This window comes from Carassius auratus, unplaced genomic scaffold (genome assembly GCF_003368295.1).
Source record: "Carassius auratus strain Wakin unplaced genomic scaffold, ASM336829v1 scaf_tig00216324, whole genome shotgun sequence".
In the NCBI taxonomy this organism is placed as follows: Eukaryota; Metazoa; Chordata; class Actinopteri; order Cypriniformes; family Cyprinidae; genus Carassius; species Carassius auratus.
The window spans coordinates 22,106-34,969 of NW_020528509.1; the positions used below are offsets into that span (position 1 = coordinate 22,106).

General features: G+C 36.7%; 2 protein-coding genes across 2 annotated transcripts in view; both read left to right on the forward strand.

The window, feature by feature from the left end:
* The first annotated feature begins 132 nt into the window (after positions 1 to 132).
* stx3a (syntaxin 3a) lies at positions 133 to 5,922 on the forward strand. The gene is made up of 11 exons (XM_026262737.1): positions 133 to 709; positions 1,412 to 1,486; positions 1,756 to 1,855; positions 1,961 to 2,035; positions 2,136 to 2,206; positions 2,292 to 2,400; positions 2,511 to 2,584; positions 4,444 to 4,578; positions 4,688 to 4,798; positions 5,117 to 5,202; positions 5,275 to 5,922. Exons 1-10 carry the CDS (start codon positions 680 to 682, stop codon positions 5,192 to 5,194), a joined length of 858 nt encoding a protein of 285 aa, XP_026118522.1. The 5' UTR covers positions 133 to 679; the 3' UTR covers positions 5,195 to 5,202; positions 5,275 to 5,922.
* Positions 5,923 to 6,743: 821 nt separating this feature from the next.
* LOC113097523 (lysine-specific demethylase 2A) overlaps positions 6,744 to 12,864 on the forward strand; it is a 31,225-nt gene continuing 25,104 nt past the window's right edge. The window contains 1 exon segment of the mRNA XM_074559913.1: positions 6,744 to 7,577. Within this exon segment, the coding sequence (XP_074416014.1) occupies positions 7,542 to 7,577 (36 nt within the window). The 5' untranslated portion in view covers positions 6,744 to 7,541.

Consider the following 12,864-nt stretch of genomic DNA (forward strand, 5'->3'; position numbering starts at 1 on the left):
TTTTGAAGTTTCTTCATACGACCAATGCATGCTTAAGATGAAGATTTTCTTCATATGTATTTTTTGTTTCTTTAAATATCTTTTTAATGGAATGGGAAATCTTTGTCATTTTTGTCTTATATAGAGCTGTGTCAGACTGACTAAGTCAATGATTTGTGAAACATAGTGCTTGGTGTTTTGACTTCTTTAATTGTTTTTGCTGATGGAAAAGAAATATGCAGACTGCTCCATTTTTGTCCACATAACATGAATTACTCCGTTTTGATTATGATTCCTTCATTGTATTCATTTTAAGTCTCAGTACTAGTCGAACAGTTTGAGGTAGTCCCGTGTGCTAGTGGAGAAAAAGGAGCACCTCGGTAGATGAAGATTAGCGACCCAGTATACAACTGTTGCTCTAATCCGCTCTGAGAGGATAGGCTTAGCACAACTACAAGACAAGAGCGACACTGACATATTGTTTTATTTTATTTTTTCCATACTTTTTTGTTTCTATTTTTATTTTCTATTTTGAGAGTGTTTAAAGAAAGAATCCAGAAGACCTCGGTGTATGCGGTAATTAACATGTTTTCTAGCTAACTATCCAGAGTGAAAACTACCTCGCTGCTGTTTATCTCCTACACTGACCACTAACCTACAGTCTTTGAAATCTTAAGTCTCATATCACATTGAACTGACGATGAAGGACCGACTGGAACAACTAAAAGCGGTAAGATTTGATTATGACACACACAGCGGTTCTAGAACTGATTTGCTACTGTTTGACCTTTACGTTACCTGGGAGGTCCTGAGCCCAATATTGACTAACTGAGGTCATTTTTGTCAGTTATTGTCTATTATGGTTAGGTAAATGTTAGCAATAGGTCATTATCCGGAGATTACACTCATGATTATAGAACAAACGTGTTAAACGAGTAAACATTATCAGAACTGCCATTAGCCACGTAGAAACGCGTGTGACTGATAGTTGTGATGCAAGCGAGACGCGCGCATCCAGAGCAACCGTGTCCTGCTGCTTTGTCACGGGGCCAATTCTGTGTATTTAAAATATAATTCTGCGTATTTGATATAAAAAGTGTTGCCTTTCTGTAATATTACATTTCTGTTGAAATAGTGAAGATAAGCTGCAATATATTGTATTTTTCAACAATTACAGATTGTTGAAAAAAACTCTTAACCAGCTTAATGTCGATTGCTGGTCTTGGTAGGTCTCTCAGTCTGGTTAAGCTGGTCTGTTGGCTGGCCAGGCTTTGGAGACCAGCTGGTCGTTGAGGTAAACACCAGTTTCACCAGTCTGGAAGACCAGCTTAAACCAGCTAAGAAGCTTTCCAAAAAGCTTATTTTAAGGCAGAGAAAACACTATTTCTGCCAAGTTATTAAACTTTCTGCTGTTTGCTATATGTCAAAACAGAAGTCGGATCAAACTCCTGATGATGTGGAAATTCCGGTGGATAATAAAGAATTTATGGATGAGTTCTTCGCTCAGGTATATGTGAATCAGCTACACTGTATTCAAATGAATATGCACATTTGAATGTAACAAACTCTTAAAAGTAAAGGTTCTAAAAGAGGGTTTTAACAGCGAAGCCAAAGTTTTAAAAGTCGAAAGAACCCTTTCCCAATACAATTAAAGAACCTTCAGTGCAATGGAAAGTTTCCATGGATATTATTATTTATAGAACCAGCAATGCCAATAAAGAACCTTTATTTTTAAATGTGCAGTTAAATGGAAATTCTTCTCTATATGTTGCACAGATTGAAGAAATCCGCACCAGTATTGACAAGATTGATGAAAATGTAGGCGAGATAAAGCGACTGTATTCTGTCATCCTCTCTGCACCTACATCAGAACAGAGTTAGTCTAATTACATTTTACCTGAATTTTATACATTTATCACTTTTCTCTATCACTTCCCAATCCCATTCATGCTTTAAATATCTCATCTCATTTCTCAACCAGAGACACAGGATGAATTGGAAGCAGTTACCAATGAGATAAAGAAACTGGCCAACAATGCTCGTAACAAACTCAAAAGTCAGCTTTCTGTTCTTCTTTTGTTTGTTGATGAAAATAAAATAAAAATCACTATTATCTAAAATTCTGAGTTGAATTATTTGGTCAACCTTGAAAACAGGCATTGAGCAGAGTTTGGCATCTAACACTGAAGAGAGGGTTTCAGCAGATATCCGGATAAAGAAATCTCAGGTAACCACTAGCCCTTTGAATAAACCACAGGGATTTCCACAAGTAGTATGTTTTTAAAGATATAGTTTTTATCTCCTTTTTTTAGCATGCTATTCTTGCTAAGAGATTTGTAGAAGTGATGACCAAATACAATGAAGCCCAATTGGAGTTTAGAGAGAAGAGCAAAGGGCGCATCCAAAGACAGCTGGAGATCAGTGAGTGACAAACACATACGCAGACCTTCTTTAGGGCTGGATTAAATAGAAAGTCAGTGATCACAATGTTATATACATTTTGAAGGCAAATGTTGAATCCTGTCTTACAGCTGGCAAAGCCACAACTGATGAAGAGCTGGAGGAAATGCTGGATGGCGGAAATGCTGCAGTATTCACAGCAGGAGTGGGTACTATTCTATAACTTCAATGTGTGATGTTTTGTTGTGAGAACATTGCTTTTCTGTAATTTGTATGGGGTGTAAGATATTTTACTTAGACTGATGTTCATAAGTTGGGAGTCAATAAGATTTTTTTTAAAGGAATATACAAGTGTATCTCAAAAAATAGAATATTGAGAAAAAAAATCATTTTTTGTAACTTTTCAACTTTTCAAAAAGTGAAACTTTCATATTTTGTAAATTCATTACATGTAAAGTAAATCATTTCAAAGTTTTTTTGTTTTTGTTTTAATTTTGATGATTAGAGCTACAGCTCATGAAAGTAAAAAAATCTAATATCTCAGAATATAAGAATATTTCCTAAGATCAGTCAAAAAAAAGGATTTGCAAAACAAAAGAGTTTAAGTTCTTTAAAGTATGTTCATTTATGCACTCAATACTTAGAGGTGTGACATGGAAGCGATCAGCCTGTGGCACTGCTGAGGCACTATTGAGTCTTCAGCTCATCTGTATTGTTGGATCGATTGGCTTCTCATCTTTCTCTTGAAAATATCCCATAGATTCCATATGGGGTTCAGGTCAGGCACGTTGACTGGCAAATCAAGAACAGTAATATCATGGTCAGCAAAGCACTTGGAAGTGGTTTTGCACTGTGGGCAGGTGCTAAGTCCTGCTGGAAAAAGAAATCAGCATCTCTATAAAACTTTTCAGAAGATGGAAGCATAAAGTGCTCCAAAATCTCATGGTAGATGTCTGCATTGTCTTTGGACTTGATAAAACACAATGGACCAACACCAGCAGATTCCACAGCACCCAAATCATCTCTGATTTAAGAAACTTCACACTGGACTTCAAGAGGCTTGGATTCAGTGCCTCTCCAGACTTACTCTAGACTCCAGACCTTGTTTTCCAAATGAAATGCAAATTTTACTTTTATCTGAAAAGAGGACTTTGGACTATTGAGCAGCAGTCCAGTTATTTTTCTCCTTAGCCCAGGTAAGATGCTTCTGACATTGTTTCTGTTTCAGAAGTGGCTTGGTAGCCCTTTTCCTGAAGACGTCTGAGTGTGTTGCCAAGCCAATGTGTTGTGAAGCTCTCCCAAGTGTTTTAATTGGCTTTGTTTGACAGTATTTTCAAGCTAGTGGTCATCCCTGTTGCTTGTGCACCAATTTCTTCTTTCCAGTCAACTTTGCATTTAATATGTTTTGATACAGCACTCTGTAAACAGCCAGCCCTTTCATTAATGACCTACTGTGATTCACACTCCTTGTGGAGGGTGTCAGTGATCGTCTTGTGGACCATTGCCAAGTCAGCAGTCTTCCCCGTTATTGTAGTTTCAAAGATATAATCATCAAAATGTAAACAAAAACTTTAAAAATGCTTTACTTCTAGACTATATGAACGTTATTTTTTTTTATGAGTCAAAAAAAGATGCAGTTTATTTAAGGACACATAAAAAAAAAAAATCTAAAGTGACAGTAAAATTGTTAAATAAAATTATATTTCTAATAATCACTTTTTGGGGGGTATTTTCAATTCTGAAAAGAATTGAAAAGAATCCTGTAAATAATTATCCTGGTGTACAAAAATGTAAGCTTCACAGTATTTTCCAATTTTGATAAAAATATAAAATGTTTCTTAAGCTGCCAATCAGTATATAAGAATGATCTCTGAAGGATCATGTGACACTAAAGACTGAAATGAAAATTTTACTTTGTATCACAAGTAAAAAATTACATTTTAAAATATATTTAAAAAAGGAAATCTGAATTGTAATAATAATATTTCACAATATTACTGTTTGTACTGTATTTTGATTATGTAAATGCTGCTTTCTTTAAAAAAAAAAACTTTTTCTCTGTAGATTATGGACTCTGGGATATCAAAACAGGCACTAAGTGAGATTGAGGCACGACACAAAGATATTATGCGACTGGAGAGCAGCATAAAAGAGTTGCACGACATGTTTGTGGACATTGCAGTACTGGTGGAAAATCAGGTACATGTGTTTGTCTTTTCAGGAGAATAAAGCAAAGCTATAGCCCTGTTTTGAAGACTTTAGGATTAAAACTGCTCTTAGACACCATTTTGTTCTTATTTGTCAATAGGGAGGCATGATTGACAGGATTGAGAGCAACATGGACCAGTCTGTGGGTTTTGTTGAAAGAGCCGTGGCTGACACTAAAAAGGCTGCAAAGTTCCAACAAGAAGCACGCAGGGTGAGTACAACAATTGTGTCATATAATAAATTACACCTTTACTTAGTATATTTTGTACTAAATGTAGACTACCAGTGCTGAGATTCTTAAATTGAATTTTTCTTGTAGCATCTTTCTTTATTTTGATTTTCCATCTTCTATTTTTCTTCATGCATTGATGTCCTCTTTTTCTTCCTCATAATTTTAACCTCATCTCTGTGTGTCTGTTCTCTACACCTTCTAAATCTCTTCTTCCCAATCATCCTTTCCCCTTGCTTTCCTCCACTATCATTATATCGTTATCATGCTGTCACTGGCTGCCCACTCACACCTTTGTAGAAGCAAATGATGATCATGATATGTTGCACAATTCTTGCGGTCATCTGTGGTTCTCTGCTGTATAGCTGGCTGACATAGACTTCAAAGTAAGCATTCATAAAGCTAAATTCATAAAACTGCATATTGACCATTTGTGAGTGACATCCTGTCTTTTCCAGGCAAAGAGGTTGTCTACTTTTTCAAGTCGTGTCTCTATCAAGAATCAAGATAAGAAAGCATCCGTACACACAATATATTTTCCAGTGCTTGTTCATCTAATTTTCCCATCTTGTTTTTTGTCTTTTACGTTCTTTCTATCTTATTAACTGGCCTTGTATTGTTAGAGGCATTGTCTGTTTATTTTAGGGTTGTGGTTTGAAATATTGCTTTTATTTATTTAATTGTTTTTGTGAACTTATGATATAGCCCATATGTGATGATTAAAAATACATAAGAGGCTAAGTTTTGTTTCTTGAGGCCTCATTTTTTGTAACTGACAATTGAAACAATTTACATTAGCAGTGTTAAATAGTTTGAAAAAAAAAAACAGATTAATTCTTTAACATTTACGTTGTTTTATCTTTTATTTTAGGATTAGTCAAAATTCTTTTAAAATTCAATTAGGGTAAACGTGGTTCTGTCTTTACTGACTATTTGCTTATTTAGTTTAGATGAGTAGCACTTAGTTCTTATTTCTTAGGTTGAGGTGCTATTTTTCTTTTATGTAAGTGATAATATTGGAACTGTAGGCTATATTTGTAGACACTATAAAGTAATTCTACATTAGTCTGAATTGAGTTGTCTAGACTGAGAAGTTGTGATTAAAAGACCAGGGTTGTATAAAATCTGTGTCATTCGTTCTTTCGTCCAGGCTTAGAAACAGTAAATCATTGTTATTTTTATTTATGAGAGAACCTCTTCTGCGTTTGGTTTTGACGGTGCACTTTTCATCGACAGCTGTTTGGTCCAATGAGTGGCTGCACGTTAAACTGAAGGCTGACCAATCAGCAACTACTTCCTTATCACTTCGACAGGGTTAAATGAAAAGTTTTACCATGCGGAGTTACCTGTGTTGGTTTACCGACAATTCGAAGTGTACACTTCTTCCAGACAGTTTACTGGAGCCAAAGAAATGTCGAGGATTTAATGAAGACCTTGTGTGAACTTCGTTCTTTGTCAATGCGCTAATTCGAAAGAAATGTAGATTTCTTTGAGCAGACGACCAAAGCCAGAACTTTATATGCAGTCATGGAGTGGACGTCGGCAGGCGATGGGACGTCAAGCCACGGAAGATCGAAGGTATTTCAAATATATATTTTAATAATATTGCTCATAAAGATTAAAGCAATTTTGTTGCTGAATTTTAGCTTAAACTGAGTGAATGTGGTACTATTTCATGTTTGATTGGTTGGCAACGCGACATTTTTAGCACATAAAAACCAATCTTTGTGTAGTTGTATTGATCGGCATGCGTCTCCAGCCAATGAGAGCGTGTCTCCTCTGGTCACGTATACTATTATTTGTCACTTAGTACTGCCTCCCAGCAAAGTGACAGCGACACTAACCAATTAGAGCAAAGGCGATGCCGTCGCATGTGTCTGTGATTGGATGCTGAACCAGTAATGGGCGGGGCTTGTTTCGTGGCGTTTTTATGACGATCTGAAAATGGCGGCGAATGATCTACTACATTAACTTTGTCGTGAATTCACACAGTGGAGCTCTCTAAATAATGCTTACGTTCACTTAGAATAGTAAAGTTACTATACGAGTCTAGTCGGAGTGCACATTTTAATGGTAAAAATACACGAGGACTGTTTTAACCGTTGGATTTTCCCCACTGTGAACCCGAGTTTAAGTCTTGTGGAAATATGGTTTTATTTGAAACTTGAATCAGGATTAGCGTATGTTACTCGATAAATATACGCTAATTTCTCGCCTCACTCTGTATGGTTGACTGAAATATTAGACGTTGTACATATAAGCCGTATGTATCAGTAATATCCCATATCGCTTTGTAATTTTTAATATTTTTACGACGACCGTGTTTCTGGTCTAGTTAGCTGGTGCTCGTTCACGAACGTTATCCTCAGCAGCGCTTAGCTCGACAACATAGCTTTCATTGTGGGTTTAATAACCTGCTGTTTTTTCATGTTAGTGTGAGATTATTATACAATAGTTTTGTAGTATTTAAAAGCACGTTGAAATCGTTAAACACGCTTATGTGCGAACGAACCTGCTGACGAGTTCGTAACTATTTGAAAACGGTGATCTTTTTTAATATGCAGCAAGTTTTCATGTAACGTAGCGTTACTTTGATTAAACGGACACCGTTATAAAGAGACCAACACAGTTGGGGCGGTTGTTTCTAACGCGATAAACTGACAGAAGCGCGTTTCTTGGCTCGCCGCTTGCACAGGCGGGCTGCGCGCGACTCTTCATCCTGACAATGGACGATCTCAAGCCGCGTTACAGCAAGAGACTGGTAAGTGCAGCACAGTGGACACTTGAGAAAAAATAAATGCAGTGTACTATATATTGCATTTTTACATTATATTTAGCTTTAGCTGTTGAAATGTTGGCAGTGTTCACTACGCTGTCATTTGAGTGGGAAAAATAATCTGCAAGGCGTCACTAAAATTACTTTAACGTTTTATTTATTCTGTATCGGTTCGCGCTCAGGTTTAATATTTTCAACAGATGTCTATGTCAGTTAAAGGTTTCTTAAAAACTATGGCAAGTCTGGCACTCTCGTTGAGAGGCTGGCTACAGTAAAGCTAAATATTCAATTATATATATTTTTATTTGGCTGACTCGCAGAAGAACCACGTGACCAGCAAGTGCCAGAAACCACCTGCCGTGACAATTTTATGGTCAAGAAACATCTCCATTGTCACATAATTCCACTAAGCGTTCTTGCAATAAACGGTGGTGAGAAAGAGAGAGAAACTGGTTGACGCGAATAACTTTGTCTTGCAACCATCTATCAGCCAAACCACCAAATGATTTTTTTAAAATGGTTTAATGTTTAGTTTTTTTTCTGTGATTTTTAAAATGGTCGTATTTTCTTGATCTAAACTGTTAGGTTTGCTCTATGAACATCCATATATTTTTGTATTAACCTCAACATTAAAGGGGGGGTGAAATGCTCATTTTCACTCAATATCCTGTTAATCTCGAGTACCTATAGAGTAGTACTGCATCCTTCATAACTCCAAAAAGTCTTTAGTTTTATTATATTCATAAGAGAAAGATAGTCTGTACAGATTTTTCCTGGAAAAACACGGCCGACTGGAGGTGTGATGTGTGGGCGGAGCTAAAGAATCACGAGCGCCAGTAGGCTTTTGCGTTGAGAGCGTTTGGAGTGACATTACCTTGAGGGAAAAAAAAACATCGTCCAAAACAAACCATGGCTAACAGTCAGATTCACCCGTTTATTCATGATCCAGAATCAGATCCAGAGGCTGAAACTGAACGAGAGCAGCAGCAGCAACGACTCGCTCCGAGCGGGGCTCGAACCCGGGTCTCCGATGGGAGGCGGACGCACTAACAAGGAGGCAGAGATATTTTAAGCAGTTTTACTCCCCGCCTGCGGTTCCAACACACGATCGTGACCCTTTTTCGTTGGGATTGCATCATCCTTAAGAAATAAACGATGTGCAAATCCGTCGTCAAACTGGGCCTTGTTTGTAAAACAAGCATCTTCGAAATGCAGGGAACAAACACAAACACTTGCACAACTCCGTTGATGCTCTGTAAAAATAAACTCCATCCACTGGTCCCTCGCTCTGATCAGTGAAGTCTGTTGTGCTCTCAATGCTCTGCTATACGGGAGCGCACGCTCTTCCGGCAGAAGTGCCCTAGGACCCATATAAGGAAATTCCGCTCCATCTAACGTCACACAGAGCCATACTCAAAAAAAACTTTCCGAAACTTGTGACAAACCGGAAGGAGTATTTTTGGAACAGAAATACTCCTTCAAACGTACAACTTAATTTTTTAAACTTTGTCCATGTTTAGCATGGGAATCCAACTCTTTAACAGTGTAAAAAAACTCAGTATGCATGAAATAGCATTTCACCCCCCCCTTTAACCCAGTGGAAAGCGCAATCAACAGCATTTACCTCACATATGAGACTGTCAAAAAGCCACCAATATCATTGTTAAATTCATATTTAGTCATATGTAATATTTATACATGTGCTTAAATAATACTATAATTACATATGAGTCTTGTCAAGTTGCATTTTAAAACACTTTTTTAAAACTTTTTTTTTCACTCTTAAATCCCAAAAAAAACATTATTAATTGACAACTTGATGTGTAAAAAAAAAAAGAATATTAATTGCTGACAAGTTTACTTGTGCATGCAGTAAAATTATTCATGTGTGATTGTTTTAAGAGTGGCTCTGATGTTTAAAGTTGCTTTTAGAGAATTAGTAGCAGGTAGTTAGAAGATCGAGGGATGCAAAACTATTGTGATTAACCTATTATTTTGAAGGGATTACATACTATATGTGTATGTATTGTGTATATTTATTATGGAGCCTATATATAAATACACACACATTTAAGAATTAGTTCACTTCCGAATGAAAATTTCCTGATAATTTACTCACCCCCATGTCATCCAATATGTTTACATTCTTCAGTCGAAAATAAATTAAATGGTTCATATGACGTTTCTAAAAAGAAAATTGTGTATTTGGTGTAATGCAATGCGTTTATGTGGATTAAGTCTCCAAAAACACATTATTTTCCACATAATATCCATTATTGTTGCTCCTTTTTGCCCCATCTTTACGAAATGCGTACATTTTTACAAAGCTCATCATTCTGAAAAGCAAGAATGCGTGTGACGAAAATGTTATGCCCCTTGCCATACTGTGATGCTGTGTCCTGGCCGCTGCCGGCACGACGAGACAATACCAATAAAATCCATTAGAAACTAGGCATTTGTTGCATCCAGTCGAGACATAATTACTGATTATAATGACTTGTACTGTGTGTGTGTTTTTTTTTTTTTTTTTTGTGTATCGCGCCGCGTAAACATAAAACCATGTCTGCATTTGTCATTGGAGAAATTACAAACAAAAGTGCTACTCTACACTGCTCAAAACTCTAGTTTGAATCGTCAGTGGCAAATTCTTTAAATAGTAGGGATGCACCGATTGACCGGCCATAAATCGGAACCGGATGGTTTTGGCTTTAAATACACGATCGCCAATCGGCTGGTTTTTCCGGAAGTGCGCCCATGTGCACAGACTACATTGTTATCATTCGCTATGTCAATTGTGTGGAAGTATTTCGAAATCTGTGCACAGGACATGGGCAGCCGTTCAGCACTGGGAGTGCAGAGATACACGTCTGAGGCACAGATAGCAGGAAGCAAACAGCCGTTGTTGTACTAGCCCACAAATAAGAGAGCCCCTTTCCTGCGCTCACTGAAGCTGCTTGAGCTTACCTCTCCACGCCCTGCACACACGTAGACAGTGAAGAGATGTTCAGCTCAACTTCTCACATGTTGGATGAGAAACGAAACGGACTAAACAAAACAGAATTTTTTTTTTTTTTTTTTTAGAACTTGCATACACGTTTGAAAAGCAAGTAAATGTCAGTTCTGCATTAGGATGATTTTTTTTATCTTACCTTAAAATTACATTGACTTAATTTGATTTAAAAATCACCTGCTGTAGCACACTGAAAAAAGTTTCATTCATCCAATTAAAAAAATTTAGGGTAATGATTCACATCTATATATTTTTTTTTACTTGGTTATTTATTTTTCATTGGCTCAAGTAAAAAAATATAGATGTGAATCATTACCCAATTTTTTTTAATTGCATGAATTAAACACTTTGCATCTTTGTTTTATTCACACCAACATTATTTGATTTTAAAATTTTGGAATAATGTATTTATATAACATACTTTTATTTAGACCTTTTATAAATTTAAAACCAAATTTAAAAACTTAAACAAATACTGAATGCTGATTAAGAAACCTCTTATTGAATGTGTGTTGATTGTGTTGTTTGGACTGTAGAACTATGAAGTTGTTGCCTTTTAATTTCACATGATTACAGTTAATCTTTTAATTTAAGGCCAGTTCTATGTATTTTCAACCCAATTAAAAAAAAAAGCTAAATGCTGATGTCTGTACCATCTATGTTTGTGTTGAATGTAGGTTACTTACTGTGCCGTTACTGCTGTTAATTTCAGATGGTGACTGTTGTTTTTAATAGCCAAAAGCCAGTTTGACCTATTGAATACCAAATAAACATCTTGTTTATGTACACTTTCCTTCTTTCTTGATTGTTGCGTAAAGATAAAAAAGAGAAAAGTAATCGGTATTGGAATCGGCCAGTTTGCTTGTAATAAAAATCTATCAGAATTGGCCATGAAAAATCATGATCGTGCATCCCTATTAATTAGCCTATTTAAAAAAAATAATGTTCTTGCAGGCTGTGAGTCAGAAGCGCCAGACTGTTCTTGCAAAGTTGGAACTGCCCCACTTTATAGATACAGCCTTTGTGTGTAGATGGCATTGTAGGCTACTTTTCCAGGTTAAGGAAACAGTCCTCCATAAAATGCGCTGCACACATCTGAATATTTGGATTTAAATGTTCTGGAACATTGTAAATACAACTTAACCACTGATTTACTTTTTTTGTTTTTGTTGTTGTGTCCTCTTTTGGATAGCCAAACAAAGTAGCTTCACTTTCACAACTAAACACACTGTCACACATGGCGGTGGTGATGCATTTTTGGAGGGCGTGTTCAAGTCTTAACTTTGATGATTAATGTCTGTTTGGGTTTGAGACTTTTGTCTTTGTAACTAGGGAATTTCCCCTATGCACGAACAGCTTGTAACACTCCAAAGAGTAAGGAAAATTTGAAATTGCATCATATGACACCTTTAAAGATTTTTGATGGAAAGCATTCCAGGATTATTCTCCTTAGAGTGAACTCAACGGCTACCAAACGGTTGAAGGTCAAAATTACAGTTACCATGCAGCTTCAAAGCCTCTACACGATAATAGATGAGGAATAAAGGCCAAAGTATACTTTGGCAGTTCACGTCCATGCAGCGTCTGCATTACATCTTTTTTGGCATCAGAAGGGCTCGCAGACAGTCACACATCCTGAGACTCAAGCCTGCGACCTTGGGTTACAAGTCCAACTCTCTAACCTTTAGGCCACGGTTGCCACCAAAAAAGTCACGTGATGTAGTTGGAAGTGCAGACTGCGTTTACAAGTCAAACATGTAAAGACTGTCAAATGCAGTTTACAAAAAATTTGAATATTAGAATCCGAATTGGCTTTATTGCCAGGCATGTTTACAAACAAGGAATTTTTTCATGACCGAAGCTTCTGCAGTGCATCAGAATGACAGCAACATAACAAAAACACAGATAAAAAAATAAAATAAAATAAAAAATAGAGCAAGTAAAAAAGGAATAACAATATACCAATTTACAATTGTATGTGCAGGTATATTATGTGTAGACTAAGTGTAGACGAGGCGTGTGTGTGTTGGATAAATAACTAGGTGTATAAATAGTGTTGTGTGTTCCAGAGTTATTGTCAAGTGTTCATGACATGGATTCCTGAAACTGCTTCTGTGTCTGCTCATTCTGGTTCTCAGAGCTCTGTAGCGTCGTTGAACTGTAACTGTTCAAAGAGGGAGTGTGCTTGATGTGAAGGGTCCAGAGGGATTTTGCCAGCCCCTTTGCTCACTCTGGAAAAGTGCAGTTCTTTTGAGAGAAAGG

Coding starts and splice junctions, on each gene's coding strand:
- stx3a (XM_026262737.1), top strand. CDS start 680: ATGAAGGACCGACTGGAACAACTAAAAGCG. Junction 710..1,411: donor GACTGGAACAACTAAAAGCG/GTAAGATTTGAT, acceptor ATGTCAAAACAG/AAGTCGGATCAAACTCCTGA. Junction 1,856..1,960: donor TGCACCTACATCAGAACAGA/GTTAGTCTAATT, acceptor TTTCTCAACCAG/AGACACAGGATGAATTGGAA.